Below are 20,688 nucleotides of genomic sequence, written 5' to 3'. Positions count from 1 at the left end.
AACCACTCACCAGCCCCGCACTGTGCATGTGCGAGACCCACACTGCGCATGCGCGAACCGCCGGTGAACAGGGCAACCTGCTGAAATCTACTTGCCCAAGGCGAGTAGATAAGTGGATTTGTTGAGCTCTGATAATTCATATTAAAAAGCTTTCTAATGTTGTAGGTTTACATTATACTAGTTCAGCTGTAACTTCATACTCACTATTTTTTATAGGTCAGGATACGATCATGAAATCCTTACTCGTTTAAAAATCTTATTTCAATCAGCTTCACGGAGTAGCTGAGTTAGTCTGTTACAGAAAAAAACAACAAATGGTCTGGTAGTACTTTATAGACTAACAAAACATGTAGATGGCATCATGAGCTTTCATGGGCACAATCCACTTCTTCAGATGACCAGAGTTGTGAGTAGGGGATTTGAAAACTCGAAATAAATAAGAGAGGGGAAGGGGAGGGGGGAAAAAAGAAAAAAAAAGGAAAGGGTGTGTGAGACAGACTATCATTAAGTATCTGGAGAATGGGTACTTATACCTAAGCAGATAAAAATCAAAGTCAATAGATAGATTGCTAAAACAGGAAGGATACCACATAGAGAGCTGTTGGTATCCTTCCTGTCTTAGCAATCTATATTGACTTCGATGTTTATCTGCTTAGGTGTAAGTACCCATTCTCCAGATACTTAATGATGCTCTGTCTCACACACACACACACCCTTCCTTTTTCTCTCCCCTCCCCTTCCCCTCTCCTATTTATTTCGAGTTTTCATATCCCCTACTCATAACTCCAGTCATCTGAAGAAGTGGGCTGTGCCCACAAAAGCTCATGATACCCTCTACACGTTTTGTTAGTCTATAAAGTGCCACCAGACCATTTGTTGTTTATTTCAATCAGTTTGAGTTTTCTCTTGGTAACGACTTCATAAGATCTTTTTTCCAAAGTATAGCTTAGAAAATATCACTCTTCTCTAGATGATATGCACTTGTGTTTCAAGAAGAAGGATGAGTTAGTGGTAAGAGCCCCAGCTTAGAACATGTAAGACCTAGCTTCAACTCCTTGCTCCAGCCCAGACTTCCTCTATGACCTTAGACAAGTCACTTAGCTTCTTTGTGCCTCAGTTGCCAATATGTAAGAATAGCCATATTGGGTCAGACCAAAGCTTCCTCTAGTCCAGCATCCTGTCCTCCAATAGTGGCCAATGCCAGGTGCCCCAGAGGCAATGAACAGAACAGGTAATCATCAAGTGATCTGTCCTGTCACCCATTCCCAGCTTCTGTCAGAGGCTGGGGACACCATTCCTACTCATCTAGGCTAATAGCCATCAATGGACCTAATCTCCATGAATTTATCTAGTTCTTTTAGTACCTTTTAATCTAGTTTCTTGGAAAATTGAGATAATAGCACCTTCCTGTCTCTCAGTGGTGTTGTGCACATCAGTGCATTAAAAATTGTAAAGAGATTAGATACCATTGTAATAGGAGCCATGCAAATCTGTGAGAGCTTTAAAAAATTTCACCAATTTTGAAATATATCTGGCTAACTTGATTTCCTGAAGTTAGAAACTTAAATCCATACCAAGATCTGCTGCTGATGTATCATAATCAAGAACCATATAGCTAAGGTTGTACATAAGAAAATAGGCTGATATTATGGAAAATCTATCAGTATGCAATCAAAGGTTTCAGAATTTTTGTTCTCTCTGCAGATTACAGATGCCTTTCTTCCTTTTTTTTGCCTATTAAAACCCCGTGTTCTTGAAAAAGGACTGATTTTTATCATAATTTAGTCTTTTTTTACTATCACTAGGGGAAGAATGAAAATCTGATTTATTCAATCATCTGGTAGTTTAGTGCTTTTCAGAATCTATTAAATGAGTCTCTCAAGTCAATCTGCATGTTCCCATCTGCACTGATTGAGAATGTTGTATCTTTAGACTGGTTTATTAATTCCAATTTACATTCCATGAGACCAATTTTATTGATAATGGCAAATTTTACATACTATGGTATGAATTAACAGTAACTCAGAGCCCAGAGGAGAAAGATATAACAAATGTATTGGTCTTCTATGCTACTCTTTACAGTGGAGAATGGAAAATTCCTCTAAAAATTGTCTCAGAAGCAACAGAAGATGACAGTAAATTATTGTCTTAATGATATCTAAAATGTTAATGCTATTTATTCATAATCTAATAAAACACAATGATAATTCCCCAGTACCAACTCATGAAGTTTCAGACAGACTTCAGTGAATACTTGCAATAAACAATTGTCTGTCTATGCCTGATGGAGAACAGGAGACATTGAATGTGGTTTTAATTTGGCTGCAATTTTATTCTTAAAATATCTGGACATACCCAGTAAATAAAATTGCATAGTGCAAGTAATTCCATTTCCCTGTGTTGTCCCTGTGTTTCCCTGGCTGCTGCTGTCATCCTTTCACCTTTTTCATCCTGATCTAGCCATCCTGATGCTAGGACCCCAGGACTTTCCTTGTATGAGGCTTAAGGGGGCCTCCTTTAAATCCTCTACCTGTCCACTTTTTATCTCATCCACCGGACATCAATCACAAGCTTAGATAATGAGTTGGGATATCATGGAGATCTTGGCGTTATCATGGACAGTTCTCTGAAAACTTCCACACAGTGTGCAGCAGCGGTCAAAAAGGCAAATAGGATGCTAGGAATTATTAAGAAAGGGATAGAAAATAAGACCCAGAATATCTTACTGCCCACATCTTGAATACTGTGCAGAGATGTGGTCTTCTTACCTCAAAAAAGATATTTTGGCCTTGGAAAGGGTTCAGAAAAGGGCAGCTAAAATGATAAGGGGTTTGGAACGGGTCCCATATGAGGAGCAGTTAAAGCGTCTGGGACTTTTCAGTTTAGAAAAGAGGAGGCTGAGGGGGGATATGATAGAGGTATATAAAATCATGAGTGGTGTGGAGAGGGCAGGTAAAGAAAAGTTATTTATTAATTCCCTAAATAGAAGAACTAGAGGACACCAAATGAAATTAATGGGTAGCAGGTTTAAAACTAATAAAAGAAAGTTCTTCTTCACACAGCGTGTAGTCAACCTATGGAACTCCCTCCCAGAGGAGGCTGTGAAAGCTAGGACTATAATAGAGTTTAAAGAGAAGCTAGATAATTTCATGGAGGTTAGGTCCATAGAAGGCTATTAGCCAGGGGATAAAATGGTGTCCTTGGCCTCTGTTTGTCAGAGGCTGGAGAGGGATGGCAGGAGACAAATCGCTTGATCATTGTCTTCGGTCCACCCTCTCTGGGGTACCTGGTGCTGGCCACTGTCGGCAGACAGGATACTGGGCTAGATGGACCTTTGGTCTGACCCAGTACGGCCGTTCTTATGTTCTTATATAACCACCATTTTCTAGCATAAAAGTTCCCCAGTCCACTGTGGAGAAGGAAAAAAACCCACCTCACCTATGCCAATCTGATAGCAGGGGAAATTTTCTTTCCATCTCTGTAAGAAAAGAGACTGCATATCATGACAAAATATTGTATTTTAACTATTTTCATAGATGAGAGGATGGGCGCTGTTCTTCTGGTTTTGGGTTCCAAAGGGCTGTCCAGCAACTTCACTGCATATAAGTGCACCCTGCCACTTTACCTCTCTCTCTCTCTTCCAGTCAGGTAGGAGAAGAGATCATTGTCCATCTCTCCTCTCCTTCTCCCTGCCCCCACCAACCAGGCCTCCCTGTACTGTTTTCCCACTTTCTAACTGGAAAAGAAAGGACTTAAAAGGCAATGGCCCCTTTTCACTAACCTGTGGTACAAGCTACAGTTAAAAGAGGCAGTTAGAATCTTCTGCCAGCCTGACAAAGGACACTGCACAATGAGGACAATGTCCATAGCAGTCTTGCTCAGTAGCTCCTCCTCAGAATACTATAACATTTTAAATAAACATAGCCAGTATCAATAAAACATACTATTGCATGTGGTAATCAAAAGCAAGCAACAAAAGCATGCTTAGAAGCTATTAAGGGAGATCTCTGTGCTACTGAAGTACAGAGCAGTTTGTTTCCTCTTTAATTTTATAACCAAGGCAGATAAGATGAGAAAAGAGCAGGAAATGAAGTCTTTTGTGACAGGCAGCTTTTATATGCTTACCCTCATATGGAGCTAATGTTTTAAAGATGATACAAGATAGTAGCAAAAAATCCATAAAAAGGGAAGATTTTTACAGTATTGCTTGAATTAGCTACATAACTATATTCTAGTTTAACTGAATTACAAGTCACATGTTTCACTAATTTTGGTGTAGCCTGTGCAAGTATAAATTTACTATTGCAAATGTTCATTTTCCTGTTATTTGGGAGATCCATTGCTTTTTTTTCAATAGAGTAGCAGACTGTATTAAACAGCTCTTATTGGCTAGCCTCAGCAAAAATGATAATTCTTTATATATCTTCATGTGCACAGTCATATGTGAAGGTGCATGCAAACACATACACAGACAAACACAGAGTGAGTGCACTTTAAAAGGACATCTCAATGCCAAAGATGTTTCTGGTTCCAGCAACTTTAAATATTTATAAAATTACTGGAACCAATAATATCTCTAAAAATCAAATATAAACACAAATTCTCACAATCTCTCATTTGAATTATGTTGTTGAAAATAACATTGGAACATCAGGTGTTTTACCACTGACTTTAACATGGTCAAGATTTCACCTAGCTGATGTTCTTGTACCGAATTTCTTGTATGTATTCAAGTAAACTAGTTTTCCAGTGCTAAATCTGTCACTCTTTTGAATTATTATTCTTTCAGTGTCTGCTAAATTACTTTCATTACTGTACAAAGTCTAATACATTCCTTAGAACATGTTTTTCACACATATATTTCTTTAAGAATTTTTTGGGGGGACTTTGCATCTGTCTTTATCGGCTTGTGCATCTTCCAAAATCCTTATGGAATTTTATGCTGCACTTGGATGATCTGTGTGTGTACAAGTGTGTGGATCAGTTTGTAAGACCAAAATGTTAGAAAACCCTTATCACATTTACATATTCATTTAAGTCTAAAACTGCCAGAACCCCAGATTTATCTTACTTTCTTGGTTATCCAAAAAGAACAATTATATTTTGTGAAAGTATATTATATTAAGAATATTTGCATTCTGTGAAAATTACCAAACTCTCACTACCTATATCTAAAGCAACTTAATCTGCAAAAAAAGAGTGTAAGTGATGTATTTAAAAGGGTCAGAAGGAAACGTATGATAAAGTATTTTATAAAACATATATGTAAGACTACTAACAACAGCTTATCAGGTGATTTTTGTTTGTGTATGGGATTAGATGCCTGGCTGTCGTTTTGAAAGGTATGTGGCTAATGCACTTTTTACAATACTGAAAATGTGCCTTTACCCCAAGAGTGAGCAGTAAGTGGTCTGCGGGTCAGACGCAGTTCACCAGGGTTATCTCCTGCTGTCCAACCAGTGCTTTTCCTGCATATCTAGCCTCTCACAGCTCCCATTGGTCATGGACCACCATTCACAGCCAATGGGAACTGTTGGGAAGTGGTGTCCCAGTCTGCGATGCTTCCCACAGTTCCTATTGGCCAGGAACAGCAATCCAGGCCAATGGGAGCTGCAAGTAGCTATACCTGCAGTGGTGCAGGTAAATAAAGTATTGGCAGGCTGCTAACCGTGGCGGACCACCTAGAGCTGCCCTATCCCATTGACAGTTATAACAGTACAATGATTTGTATTTTAAAAGGATGACTTTAAAAAAGCCACTTGTGCTTCAAGACCATCACACCGGTTCCCCAGCTGATATGTGCTCTAGCTTGACTGAGCTGCATGTTAAAGTGGCTTGCAAATATATGGGTGATATTTCCTCTGTGTGGTAATCTATGCCCATTTATTTTTATATTTTTAGAAAAATTAGTTGCTTAAAGATACTAATTTTGTAAATTCTATTATGTTGTCCTAAATAATGTCAGTATCTAATATGAACTAATTAAGGGCCACATTAAGAGAGGTCAAGACCTGGAGAGTTGCCACAGAACAGTGGTTCTTACCCAGGAGTATAAGGGGGTACGCAGAGTCCTTCCAGGGGGTACATCAGCTCATGTAGATATTTGCCTAGTTTTACACCACACTACGTAAAAACCACCAGTGAAGTTGTACAAACTAAAATTTCATACAATTTCTGGTTTATACTGCTCTGTGTGACATGTAAGTACAATATTTATATTCCAATTGATTTATTTTACAATTGTGATAAAACCAGTACGCAGTTTTTCAGTGTGTTGTGACAGTTTGGTATGTTTATGTCTAGTTTTGTAAGCAAGCAGTTTTTAAGTGAGGTGAAACTTGGGGGTACACAAGACTCTTGAAAGGGATATGATAGACAGGACAGGAGCTAGCCCCATAGAGTAAGGAGCTACCTACATCATGGCAAGTAGCATGGGCAGGGAAGCAGGCTTCTCAGGGCTACTATCTCCAACCCCCCCACATGCAGATGAAAAGTGAGCTGCTACAGCCTGTTGGGTACTATATATGGCAATTCACTCTCTTCCCTGAGCAGCAGGGAAAATAAGCAGAGTCACAATATCCCTCCTCACATGCTCTTGAAGCACCACAACAACATACTTCCCTTTTTCAGGACTGGTCATATTGTCACAATTTAGCTTTGTTTGTAATATGTTTTGACACTAGATAGATAGATAGCAAGCAAGCAAGCTATATATTAGGGTTGTCAATCACAGTTAATGCATGCGATTAATGTAAAACATATTAGGTAGATTTTGGAAGACATGATTTATTACAGTTTATGGCACAGTTAAACAATAATAGAATACACGTTTACATTTATTCTAAATATTTGAATGTTTGCTACATTTTTAATTTTATTGATTTTCATTACAACAAAGAATACACTGCTCACTTTATTATTATTTGTATTACAAATATTTGCACAGTAATAAAGAAAATGAAAAACTATTTTTCAGTTCACCTCATACAGTTCCACTGAGTCCTACTTCTTAGTCAGCCAATTGCTAAGACAAATAAGTTTGTTTACATTTATGGGAAATAATGCTGACTACTTCTTATTTAAAATGTCACCTGAGAGTGAGACAAGATACAGGCAGTCCCCGACATACGCGGATCTGACTTACGTCAGATCCGCACTTACGAACGGGGCGTTCTCGCCCCGGAGCTCGCAGGCAGCGGGACCGGCCAGAGCGCAGCGGTCCCGCCACCTCGACCTCCGGGGCGAGAAAAGCTGCTCCGGGTGCCCCTGGTCTGCTGGGGACCGTCTCCAGCAGACCAGAGACACCTGGAGCAAAGCCGGGGAGGGGTCTGCTCTGGGGACCGTCTCCAGCAGACCAGAGGCACCGGGAGCAAAGCGGCAGCGGCGGCGGGGTGCCGCGCCTCTGAGGCTTTGCTCTGGCAAAGCCTCAGAGGCGCGGGACCCCGCCGCCTCTGCGGCTTTGTTCCCGGTGTCCCTGGTCTGCTGGAGATGGTCCCCAGCAGACCAGGGACACGGGGAGCAAAGCCGCAGCAGCGGCGGGGTCCCACGCCTCTGAGGCTTTGCCACAGCAAAGCCTCAGAGGCGCGGGACCCCCCCCCCCACCTCCCCAGCTTTGCTCCGGGTGTCCCTGGTCTGCTGGGGACCGTCTCCAGCAGCCCAGGGACACCGGGAGCAAAGCGGCAGTGGCGGCGGGGTCCCGCGCCTCTGAGGCTTTGCCAGAGCAAAGCCTCAGAGGCGTGGCACCCCGCCGCTGCTGCCGCTTTGCTGCCCGTGTCCCTGGTCTGCTGGGGGGGGGGGAGCAGCAGACCAGAGGCACCGGGAGCAAAGCCGCAGCGGTGGCGGGGTCCCGCGCCTCTGAGGCTTTGCCAGAGCAAAGCCTCAGAGGCGCGGCACCCCGCCGCCGCTGTGGCTTTGCTGCCCGTGTCCCTGGTCTGCTGGGGGGAGGGGCGCAGCTAGTGCACCGCCCCCCGGCAGACCAGGCTTTTGTTGTGGACCCTGGGGTAGAGCAGCTGGGATGCTGCCGGGTTGGTCCTGCAGGGACCTACCTGGCAGCCCAGCTGTTCTGTCCCAGGCTCGAGAATCAGCCGCTGTTGAAACTGATCAGTGGCTGATTCCAGGAAGCTGGGGGCAGAGCAATTCTGCCTCCAACTTCCTGTAGTCAGCCCCTGGTCAGTTTCAGCAGCAGCAGCTGAATCTGGAACCAGTTCCGACTTACATACAAATTCAACTTAAGAACAAAACTATAGTCCCTATCTTGTACGTAACCTGGGGACTGCCTGTACTGGGAAAGATGTACTATGGTCTCACCCAGTCTTGTAGCTCCTAAGTTCTTAATTACATCTCCAGCTCGAAGTACTAACATACCCTTTAGTCTCTCTATGTCTCTATTCTCTTTCTGTAAAATGGGAATTATAGTTTATTACTCACAGGAATGTTAGGGGGTTAAAAACATTATTCAGGCTTTTGTAGGTAATGAGATGGCGATATAGACACCCTAAGAGCTTTGTCAGAGTTTGGTCAGATATGTTCATTAATTCTTTGGTTATAAATAGATATTAGGTACTCTCAGCAAGCAGCAGACTTAAAAAGAGAAAAATAAGTAAGTAAAATTGGTTGAGGAAGTGAACCATAGGGGTTCAGAAAAGAACGATAAGGAAATATGTTCCTTTTTGTTTACTGTTTCAACACAGGAGGTTTTATGGAAACAGAGGCCGCAGTGCAGGATTCTTTGGGATTAGGCAAACTTGGAACTCAAGCAGAAAAAGACCGAAGACTAAAGAAAAAGTAGGTTGCTTTATTTTATTTTCATGTTTTGATTTTGGATGTTGTCCTAGGTATACATATAATTGAAAGCATGACCAAATAAATGACTGTGTTTGTCTGAACTGTAGCTGTTAACCATTATAAATATGTAAATTTTCTCAGGATTATTGGTTAAAAAACTCCACATCAAATAATGAAAATATGTGGTAATGCAGTACACTAATTTTTTTAAAGGTAGAACATCTTATCATTCACAAAAAGACATGAGTTTTTAAAAAGAAACTTTCTTTAGTTTAGTTTAAAATTACAGTTTAATTACTATGTCCTCTGCTAATTGTGGTTTTTAAAATTTCATATGCCATGAAAGAAACATCTTACCATCTCTTTTTGCATAGATTATCAAAAAAAAAAAGGCAAGACTGTTTGCATTATCCATTGAGCATATAATTATTTCAGTCTATTATAAAAAACAAAGATTCCCCATTGACACTGGTAACTTTGCTTTCTCTTACTTCTGTCAGAAAATGACAACCTAGCTTTTTGTTCACATAAATTATAGAATAATTAAATGCTTTCCCCCACTGCACTTAGTTGTAAAACTGATACACTCTGAGTCATAACAGCTGCAAGAAAGAAGTTAGGCTCATTTGGGGGAAAAAGCCATATGCACAAAAACAATCTATTCAATCTCTCAATTCCAGTGTTGTTAGAGGATGTCTGAGGAGAAAAAGGACTTCCTAAAAATCACTCCTTGAAAATGTTTTTTTAAACAAGCTGATTTCTGGTTTTTTAATTACTGTTTGAATGTCAATATTTTGCTTTCCAAGACCCTGTTTAATTTTCTCCTATTTACAGTATACTCATGTATCTCTGTCTTTTGCTGATCTTTTATGTGGCTTGATGGATGCTTTGCATAGTATTCTGTACTTCTAGTGGGGAAAATCCAGGAACATCTTCCAGCTTTTCTGAGCAGGTGTATATGTAGTGTGTATTTTAACCACTTCATACCATGTGTAGTCATGAGGAAAACACTTCTCTCATTGTTTATTGTTAATGTACAAATATGAGTGTTTAACTTAGGCATTGTCCTCACTCTGTGGAAGATTGACGCTGCCATGATCAATCTTCCGGAGTCTGATTTATCAAGTCCAGTTAAGACTCGCTAAATCAAACTCAGAGGGTCACATACCCCCCTCCCACCCACCCCCGGCAGCCAATACTCCTGCTCTTGCAAGGAGTAAAGAAAGTCGACCAGCATTTGCTAGAATTGTGTACCTCAAGCCAAGCTACCGGGTCTAGCATAGACATGGCCTTAAACTGGTTCTAACTTTACAATCTATGATTAAGGGTAAAGATTCATTCAGCATCTTCTCCCAACAGAGAAGGGACCTTGATCACCAAACTCAGGATACTGTCTTAACAATACTACAACAGATCAATCTTTCCTCTGCGTCTGGAATTTTTTCTCTGTAAATCAATTATTGCTCTCCATTCTGTTATAGATTACTTATCCTTAATTCTGCAAAGCTTCTTAAGAACTGTTGGAGTCATCGCTGGAAACAAACTATATTGGACGCTATTAGAATTTCCATATTCACCATTCTACTCATTTATCTTCCAATATTGAGAATAGCAGATACCACAATACTGCAACCAGTGTGAAGTGGCAAATGTTGAGATTTTAAAAGACTACCATAGTGCCCACAAAAATATTTCAAAATATGCCACTTGTCTTAGTCTGTTAGGTTAATATTTATCAACAGAACATAAAAGTTTAAATCTATATCCAATGTACAACACAGAAAATACAAGTTAATTGCATTACCCAAATACATTACCTAGAAATGTCTTGGATTTGGATACACAGGAGAATATACAGGATAATAACTAATTTCCAGACCTCTTAGTCTAATCTCCCACAATCAGATTTTGTCATGCTGTCAGCTTTTCAAAGTTTTCTCTTGTGCATCTGTCATCCGTTGACAATGTCTCATTTAGGAATTTTTCCTTTGTGATTTTGAATCATCCACTTAGAATATAATCTATAATACAAAGGGCTAACATTTGAGATGTGTATTTTTCAAGATGACTTAAAATAGTACAATATACAAGTAGCAGTTGTATGTACTTAACTTTAATCATATGTTTATATATCTGTCTCATGAAGGCCTTTGTTCCATCACTTTAGACTTTTAAACATGGTCAATCTTTGTAGCTTTTGGTTTCTGAGCTGTTAAAAGTACTCTTTAGAATACCTGAATGTTACTTCCAGAGAAAAGTTTGGATGTGCTCTGGGTTGGTCCTTTCACAGAGGTCCTTAATTCACTTAATATATAATTGACTAACACAGAAGAACTAAGACTGTAAGTCACAGGTATTTTTAGAATACATTATGATTCCATTACTGGGATAGAGACTTGTGAAATAGATGGTATAGAATTCATGTGTTATCAGATCTTCTTTAGAAAGATAAAGGCATTTAATATGCCTGAGACCTTACAATGTATTAGAAGTTAAAACAGTCCAGTATTTCATTTGTAGAACTTTAAGCAGAAAGGTTTGTCTCAGTTTGTCAGACTCCTTTCTTGCCTCCATTTAATAATGTATATCCCATTTCTTGCATAAATGGAGAGAGGCCCTAGCTGCTGAGAGGAATAGCAATTTTGGTAAGTGAGAGAGATATTTAGTGTCTTATATTAATGACAGCAGAAATATACTGTACTCATAGAACCTTATCTATAAACATCCTGGTGTCTTTATAAAAGGTAACTGAGAAACTTTAACTTTTTATTAGACTGTCTTATTTTCTAGAATAGTGATAGAAATGTAGCCGTGTTAGTCTGGTGTAGCTGAAGCAAAATGCAGGACAATGTAGCACTTTAAAGACTAACAAGATGGTTTATTAGATGATGAGCTTTCGTGGGCCAGACCCACTTCCTCATATCAAATAGTGGAAGAAAATAGTCACAACCATATATACCAAAGGATACAAGATAGCTTTCCCAATTATCACCTCTAATACCATTAACTCACAAACATCCCACTCTCCCCACCTCTAATATCGTCAATTCACAGACACTTACCTTCCTTCCTCCCCCCCCCCCCCGCATCCCCCTCCTGTTCTGAAATGTGATTTGTCCTTTTCATATGTGTTCATTTTTTTAATTGTATCCTTTGGTATATATGGTTGTGACTATTTTCTTCCACTATTTGATCTGAGGAAGTGGATCTGGCCCACGAAAGCTCATCATCTAATAAACCATCTTGTTAGTCTTTAAAGTGCTACATTGTCCTGCATTTTATTTTCTAGAGGCACAGCAACTAAGCTTGAGTTCAAGCCTTTTGCTTGATTCCTTTCTTCTGTTGATCAGGGCCTGTGAACATAGCAAAGAAAGCAAGTTTACACCCTGAAAGGGAAGATGATCCTTTGTAATGATCCTTGTCCCTTATCTGGAAGGATAGATATGAGAAAAAGGCAAAGAAGCCTACTAGGAGCTAGAAGATCTGGATTCTGTGCTGTCTTTGCCACAGACTTGCAGCAGGATGTTAGACAAGTCACTTAAGGTTTCTGTGATCCAGTTTCCCTTTCAATAAAATGGGAATACAATGTTTAGTGAACTGGTGGCTTTAATGAAAAAGAATATGTACCACTGCCTTCTACTGGGTAACATCAGAGCTGTTCATTCTTAACCCTCACCATTACACTGATTATGGCTCAGACACTGCTCCTTCAACTCAGGTGGCAGGATGCTGTGGTCTTAGAGTGGGAGAATATGTTTTCTCCTTGCTGTTGCAGCAAAGTTACAAGTAGCCAAAGTGTGACCACAGATTGGCTACAATATTGGTTAGCTTTGAGATGATGAAAATTATTTTAAAATTATTTATATTTAAGCCATGCTCAGAAGAATATGGATACTCTCAGGGGCTCAGAAGAATATGGATACTCTCCCAGGGGATAGATGTCTTGAATTTAGAACTCTTAAAAATGTAATGTTCTGGATTTTATTTCTAAATCAATTTACATTAAGCTATTTTAGCTCTGTAACCCAGACTATTTACACATGCAAAATAAATTGTTGAGCAGTATCTCTTACTCAGAGTTTCCTGAGTGAGTAGTGCACTTCTCCATATCAAGTCCCACTCTGATGATAAGATAATCAACAAGATAACCAACCCTTGTTACCTTCAAGGCTTGTCTTCTTCCTGCTTAGAGGATGCTGTTTGTCTATTAATTATTTAGTTCTATGTATTTGAATTAACTACTTAAACACTATTAAAATGAAATAAACAACCTTACTCAATGATAGGCAAGTCTTTTGTAGATCTTCCAAAAGAGTCAATTTTCATCCTAAGAATTTGGCTTGTTGCAGTTAGTCATTAGCTATGAATCCTTATCGTAGGTCTTCAAAGACACAGGAAACTAACTCTTCAGACTTTATTAATTTGATTCCATCATGATGCTAAAATTGATCCAATATTACAGACATTAGTTACATGAATCATCTACACATTCATAGTTATGTATGTTTTCAGTGAAGCCTGACAGCAAAAGGCACATAATGTTATAATATAAATTAATTTGTGTATTTTAGAGTTACATTATTTGTAACTTAATGTGATCTAGTGTTCAGAACACAGAATTGAATTTCAGGTTTCTTCTGTGTTCATTCTTATTTTACCATGGTTTTGCAAAATTACCTCACACACACAACTATAAATTTAAAGATCTGTTACAGGAATTAACAAATTTCTGTAGAGCGCTTTGAGAACTTGTGATGAAAGATACAGTAAACTGCAAACTACTATCATCTAAAAGAAACTTGCTTAAAAATAGAGGGATATAGATTTATTCCTACATTTGTTAAGATTTGTTTGTAGGTTATTATAGCCATGTTGGTTTCAGGATATGAGAGAAGATAGGTGAGGAAATATCTTTTATTGGACCAACTTCAGCTGGCAGAATGTATAAGCTCTTGAGCAACACAGAGCTCTTCTTCAGGCCCAGGGAGTGTAGGAAAGGAAGCAGTGTGTCAGGGCTAAATACTAGTTGGGACAGATTGTTAATCAGAAAGGGTGACATAAATTGGAGGCTGGCACTTGAAATGAAGCAGGAAACTGGGGGTTAGATTGTTATACATAAAGCATGTGAGATGGGCAAATAAGGGTGGCAGGCAGTGTGGGGTGTTACAGATTATTTTAATGAGCCATAAAACCTGTGTCCCAATTAAATTCATGTTATTTGGCCAAGTAGAGTTCATAGAATCATAGAATACTAGAACTGGAAGGTATCGCAAGAAGTGATCAAGTTCAGTCTCCTGCCCTCATGGCAGGACCAAGCACCATGTAGATCATCCCTGATAGATGTCTGGGTTATGATAGAGTTATGAATTTAAGTTTCCTGGCTTGCCTTTTGAACGTGTTGTGTAGATATCGTTTTGAGGATAAGTATCGAAAGATCAGCTATGGAGGGATCGCTTTATGAAAAGCATTTGCCATAGTTGATATAGTGTGTTTGTGACTTATCGTTTTTCTCTGTGAGTTCATTCAAGATGATCAGGTTTCATAGGCATCATTGTGATTGGAGCCTTTGATACACTGGGTCAGGATTGCCAGATATGGTGATAAGCATGTGTGGGGCCCATAAATCTTGAAAGCTGTGTTGTGGAGATCATCATAGCAGTGGAGATTTATCTGCAGATTTTGTATCTGTTGTTCTAACAGGACCTGCTGCTTTGAGTTAGCATGTCCTGTTTTGGGTGTAACTTTCTTCTGATGAGCTTGGTGAGGTTAGGGGGTTGTTTGAAGGCAGAAACAGGGTTCAGGAAGTATGTCTTTCAGGATGTCATCCTCATAAAATATGGGTTGTAACTGATGATATCTCGCATGCATTCCATCATGGAGTAGTATCTGGCAGCTAGGAGTGTGTGATCAGCAATTTGGATTTGTTTCTTTTCAACACATTAAAGCAGTTTCTCCCAGGGTATTTAGATGGCCCTTTCCATGATGTGATCTACTTCTCTGGTGGAGTGTGCTTAGTGAAGGCACATTTAAGTGTGGTCAGGTGAATTTTGTGTATAGAACAAATTCTGGACTTTCTGTATAGAGCAAATTCTGTGGCATGTGAGTTGTAGATACGAGATTTTTTTTTTTTTTTTGGTGTGTCATGGGTGCTCACTAGATCTGTGGAGGTAAGTTTGGTGATTCATGTGTAACCCCCTTTTTCCTCTCCAGGTTACTCGGGAGCAGGTCACACTCACAGGTGTGCCGGGGCTCCTGATGGTCTTGACATAAAAGGAGATCCTGAGTACCCCAGTGGTGTTGATGTTTGGTTGGGGAAAACCTATCCACCCCCTTGCTGCAGTTCCTTGCTTATAAAGAATGTACAATGGTGGTGCCTCTACCTGGCTGGCCTTGAACTCACTTACTGGTGTGCCTTGAGAGCCTCCAGGAATATACTCATTCCAGCCATAATCTGGATCTAACTCCAGAACAACAACAAATCATATACATCTAATAGATTACATTAAAATAAACGATTTTTACATAACTTAAATAACAGGGTTTAACAGATTAACAATGAATAGCATTAACAAAGTGCACAACAATAATTGGAACTTATGTGGGCCACATGTTGAGTAGCCCTGCAATAGTGAGTTTGATCAACTATAATAGAAATTGTAATGGAAATCTATGGGAGAGTTTAGGTTATCTGTACAGAGGTTCAAAATATCATTAGGTATCTCAGGCATATTCCTGGTTTTGTTAAGACTGTACATTCTTACATTTTTGTCTGATACATGATATAGAGAAGATAAGCCGTATTGAAGTGTTGCCTAAAGAATTGCACTACGTGCTTTGAATATAAACTAGCCCTGATAACCCATCTTAACTTATCACACACAAAACTTGCCAACACTTGTTTTTTTCAGGCTCCCTCTTTCCTCCCAGCCTACATACTTGCAGACAAAGCTATAGCCAATGGAGTTGATGTTCTTAAAGAACATATCTAGCAGTATAAATCAGGAGACATGGGTGTCCCACTAGTTGACACGTCCTTTCATTTGGCACCTGGCAACATTTAATGCCAGAAGTGTAGATTAGATCATATAGTCTGACATCCTGTTTATCACTGACCTTTACAACTCACCCAGTGACCCTGTACTGATTCAAATAATTTGTGTTTGACTAAAGCATATCTTTCAAGTAAGGCATCCAGTTGTGATTTAAAGGCATCAAGAAATGGAGAATCCATGACTTCATTAGGTTCTTGGTTGAAATGGTTAGTCACCCTCCCTGGTAAAAATGTGTGATCAATTTCTAATTTGAATTTATCTGTCTTGGGTTCTAGCCATTGATTTTGTGTGTGACTTTTTCTGCTAGATTCAAGAGTTCCTTAGTATCTAGTATATTTCACACTGTTATCTATTCATCTCTTGATTTGAGTTGGTTTGTTTTTTGATAAACTAAACAGATAAAGCAATTTAAATCTTTTACCATAAGGCATTTTCTCTTTCCCATAAGGCATTAATGATCATTTCATGTGGCTCTTTTCTACACCTTGTCTGATTTTTCAACATCCTTTCCAAAATGTGGATGTCAGAATTGTCCATAGTATTCCAATATTGATCTACGCAACTGTGGGGTAGTTGGGGTGATGTCTGCTCTGTAACCTGGTGTCCCCCTGCACTGTGATGTGTTTCTCACTGACTCACCCAAATGTGTATTAACCCAGACACCTACGCTCAGCCTCCCAGGGAGAGAGACAAAGGGAGGAAGGTGGAGACCAACACCTGGGTGGCAGGCAGGGCCTTGTGGGGAGGCAGTGGCTGTCTGGGAAGCATGGAGAGAACAGGCTAAGCTGGGGGCTAGAGGTGATGAACCCTAACCCTAGGGGCCTGAGCCATCCTGGCCTTGCCCCTGGTAGACACATCACTTATGTGCTGTGCTGTATTCTGGAAAATCAATAAACTCCTCTCTATTCTACTGGCTGGTGGAGACTGTTCTGGCTGCTACAGGGGTGCAGGATCGGGGAAACCCCAACTCGCCATCACAGCAACCTATCAGCCAGTTCTGTTATCCATACCAAGATCACATCTTCCCTTTTTGCCACAACATCACATTGGGTGCTCATCTTCAGTTGCTTGTTCACTATGACCCCTAAATTCTTTTCAGAGTCACTGATTTCCAGGATATAGTCATCCATTAGTTAGGTGGGAAGGATAGCTCAGTGGTTTGAGTATTGGTCTGCTTAAACCCAGGGTTGTGAGTTCAATCCTTGTGGAGGCCATTTACGGATTTGGGGCAAAAATTTGTCAGGGATGGTACTTGGTCCTGCTGTGAAGGCAGGGGACTGGACTTGATGACCTTTCAAGGTGCTTTCCAGTTCTAGGAGATAGGTAATCTCCATTATCTATTCTATCAGTATGGCCTGTATTCATTGTTCTTATATGTATAACTTTGCACTTAACTGTGTTAAAATGCATTTTGTTTGAATGGATTTGGCTTACTAAGTCACTCAATCAATCTGTATCATTATTTATCATTCCGCCAATTTTTGTGTCATCTGCACATTTTATTATCAGTGATTTTAGTTGTAATTTCAGATTATAAATGAAAATGATGAATAGCAGTTCTGGTCCCTGGGGAACCTTACTAGAAATGTTAGATGATTCTCCATTAATGATTATTTTTTAAGATCTGCCTTTCAGTTTTTATTCTGCTTAAAGTGTGCGCTTTATTGATCTGTATAGTATTAATTTTTTAATTAGAATGTTTTTCCGCACTGAGTAAACTACCTTACAAAAGTTTAGGTATATTACATCTTTGCAGGCTTGTAATCTCATTAAAGAATGAAATAAGGCTTGGCAAGACCTGTTTTCTATGACAACATGTTAACTATTGTTAATTATATTTCTGTCCTTTAGTTTGTGGTCAATTGAATCCCATATCAGTTTTTCTATTGTTTTGCACAATATTGCTGTTAGGTTAACTTACCTGGAGTTACCTCACTTATCCTTTTTGATTATCGGCAAAACATTTGTACTCTTCTAGTGCTTTGGAATTTTTTCTATATTCCAAGATTTATTAAAATTCCTGAGATTTTTAAGATTCATGGATATAATTATCCATGACTGCTTATTTTAAAATGGTTATTGCTAGTAGGTATTACATAATATTTTGCTTAGTTACAAATGTAGTGGAAAGTTCTACATTCTTATGTAATATAAGTACACCAATTTGCTTCTTTCTCAATTCAATACAGAAGTATTTACTGAACACTTCTCCCTTTTTTTCTATATTTTAAGGTATATTAAAGTATATTTTAAAGTATTTACTGAAGACTTCTCCCTTTTTTTATATTTTAAAAACTCCTTAATGATCTTAAACTGCCACCCATCAGTTTCTCCTTGATGTCTTTAGCTTCCCGTATCAAGTTTCTGCACTTTATAACATTTACTTTTATGTTGTTTGATTTCTAGTCTTCCTGTTTGTTATATGTTGCTTTGTCCTTTCTAATTGCTGCCCTCATTTCACCAGTGAACCAAGATGTGATTTTAGCCAAAGTTGTCCTTCTTCTTGACTGTGGTACCATGGCTTTTTGTTCATCTGTAAATTCATGTTTTCGTATTGTGTATAATACCTTTTGTCAAAATGTTATCAACTTTCATTTTGTTTGTTTAAAACTGGCTACATGAGAGTTCAGACATCTATCTCCCTAAGAGAAGTTCCCTATGAGAACACAACTTTTTCTCTCAACATATTGTAGACAAGCATTTTAGAAATAACTCATTTTGTTCTCTGGTTTACACAGTGGTCTGTAACAGACTGCTCTGCCCTCTTGATACCACTTCCTGGTCTTAGTGCATTGAAGTGAAGATCAACAACTCTAGAACAGCAAAGTATCTCTTTCATAAAAGATTATAAACACATTTTAGCATTGCAATCACACACATTATCCCACTAAGTTTCAGTGTTGACAATTATATCAAATTAATACTTCAGGCACCTAGGGTCACATTTTAAATGTAGCCACTCTATCTGCTTTTCCACAATACTGCATTACAAAAACAAATAACTATCTGTCTTCATGCACCAACTGATAAAGCTGTAAGCAGTCAGCCATCTGAGCATAAAATTTCTTAGAAACATGTATTGGAGGCTTAATGTTGGAAACTTAAATTTTAAAATAGAAAAATGTCAGATATAAAATATTAAAATTCTTATTTAAATATATAATCATGTGTAAAAACAATAAAAAAGTTCCTCTACCTACACTGACTTGTAACGTCACCAAAGGCACTAACTGCGTGGGTGATCTGGGGCTAAAGCACTCATGGAAAAAAATAGTGGGTGCTTAATATTGACTAGACCGTCAGCTGTTGGCAGCCAATCAGCTATTGCACTGGCAGCCACCATCAGCTGTTCCCTCCACTTCAGCCAAACAGTTCTGGCCAATCAAGATGGCTTTGCACTGAAAACCTATCAGCTGATTTGGCCAGAATCCAGGTTCAGATGTTTCTCAGCCTGTGGGTATGGCGACTGTAGCTCTCAGCATAGCTTTGATTGCAGTCAGATTAGTCTTCTTTCAGCTGCTTCTGGGCTGCCTGGAAGGGGCTGGGTTTGAGAGGAAACTGCTTGTGCAGGCCAGCAGCTTCTTGACTGGCCGCTGTGGGCTGAGGCTGGGACTGGAACTTGGGGAAGACAGGCAGGCAGCTAAGCAGATGCAGTGTCTGATATGCCACTTTTGTACAAAGACCTCAAAATCCCAACTTTCCTCCACCCTGACACACATCCTGAAACTTCCAAGCCAACCTAGCAGCTTATGCACTCTGTCACAGGCACTCTGGATCAATGTTCCTTCTATTCTTTCCAGCCATGTGCAGAATAACTTTTGTTATGTGCACTAAGGCGTGAGCAGATATGCACCAGTAGTAGAAGCACATGCTGCCAGCTGTGGGCACTCTGCTAACCAGCTGGATAGCACCTGAATCTCTCCTCTTCCAAGCACACAGTATATAGTGAATACTGCTCTGAATTATAATGTAACTTTTCAAGGCCCACATGACATTAAAATAAAGGACACAATTTCCTTTCGCAAAGACTCAAATATATATGCTCATAAACTTTACCCGGACAGCACAAGAGCTGAGCTAGGCAAAACAAAGCTGAATACGGTTTCTCCTCTCCTCTCCTCCCCCCCTCCCTCAAACACACACTTCCTGAATGGTTTCAAACTTGTGAATCTCTGGGTTTCGTTCAAATCCTTAAGGAATGCCATGTTCCTCCTGCCTTCATTTTTTCTGCTGAGAATTCTGGTTCTGGCAATGACATGGCTCCTCTTGCTTCTAAAGCATGTCATTTTTAGCAACAGTGGCAATTTTTCTTTGGTCCTGTCCTTTTGCTGGGATTTTCCATCCTACAGAGTTGTTAGAAGTTAGGAGATCTACCTGAAACTCCAAGGTAGAGCTAATCAATGTTGATAACTTGCTGATGAGCATGGTTCAGTCTCCAGACGTAACCTACTTTGTGACACACGTATAGAAGTTAAATCCAGTGTGAACATCACAAGTAAAAATGCTATAAAACAGAAATTCATATTTGGACACAGAAATTCAAATTGTCACAATGAATCTTTGAGCTTTATTAAAATACTGCTTTTTGGTATTTATTTATTTGTGTTCAGTAATCCCAAACAGGAGAAAGTATAGTTCTCCAAAGTTTGGCTGGCTGCATGGTGCTGGGGAGGATAGGTGGGCAGACAACTTTTCAGCTCAGGGGAAGGGACCTTGTGGGAGGGACAGAGTGGAGGTGGGAAGAGATGGAGTGTGCGTGGGGATTAGGAGTGGTGTGGAGGTGGAGCTAGAATGGGGCACCCACTGACAAAACCAAATGTAAACACCATATTTCCAACTTATCTGTACATTC

General features: G+C 39.5%; 1 protein-coding gene across 2 annotated transcripts in view; it reads left to right on the top strand.

Annotated features, from left to right (window-relative positions):
- PPFIA2 (PPFI scaffold protein A2) overlaps positions 1-20,688 on the top strand; it is a 608,376-nt gene that overhangs the window by 529,583 nt on the left and 58,105 nt on the right. For both annotated transcript variants that reach the window (XM_075932509.1, XM_075932507.1), the window contains one exon: positions 8,691-8,784. In XM_075932509.1, the coding sequence (XP_075788624.1) occupies positions 8,691-8,784 (94 nt within the window). The remainder of the gene's footprint in view (positions 1-8,690; positions 8,785-20,688) is intronic.

The sequence above is a fragment of the Pelodiscus sinensis genome, chromosome 1, assembly GCF_049634645.1.
Source record: "Pelodiscus sinensis isolate JC-2024 chromosome 1, ASM4963464v1, whole genome shotgun sequence".
In the NCBI taxonomy this organism is placed as follows: Eukaryota; Metazoa; Chordata; order Testudines; family Trionychidae; genus Pelodiscus; species Pelodiscus sinensis.
Note: the sequence above shows the minus strand (reverse complement) of the source record. Positions and strands in the feature narration are given on the sequence as shown.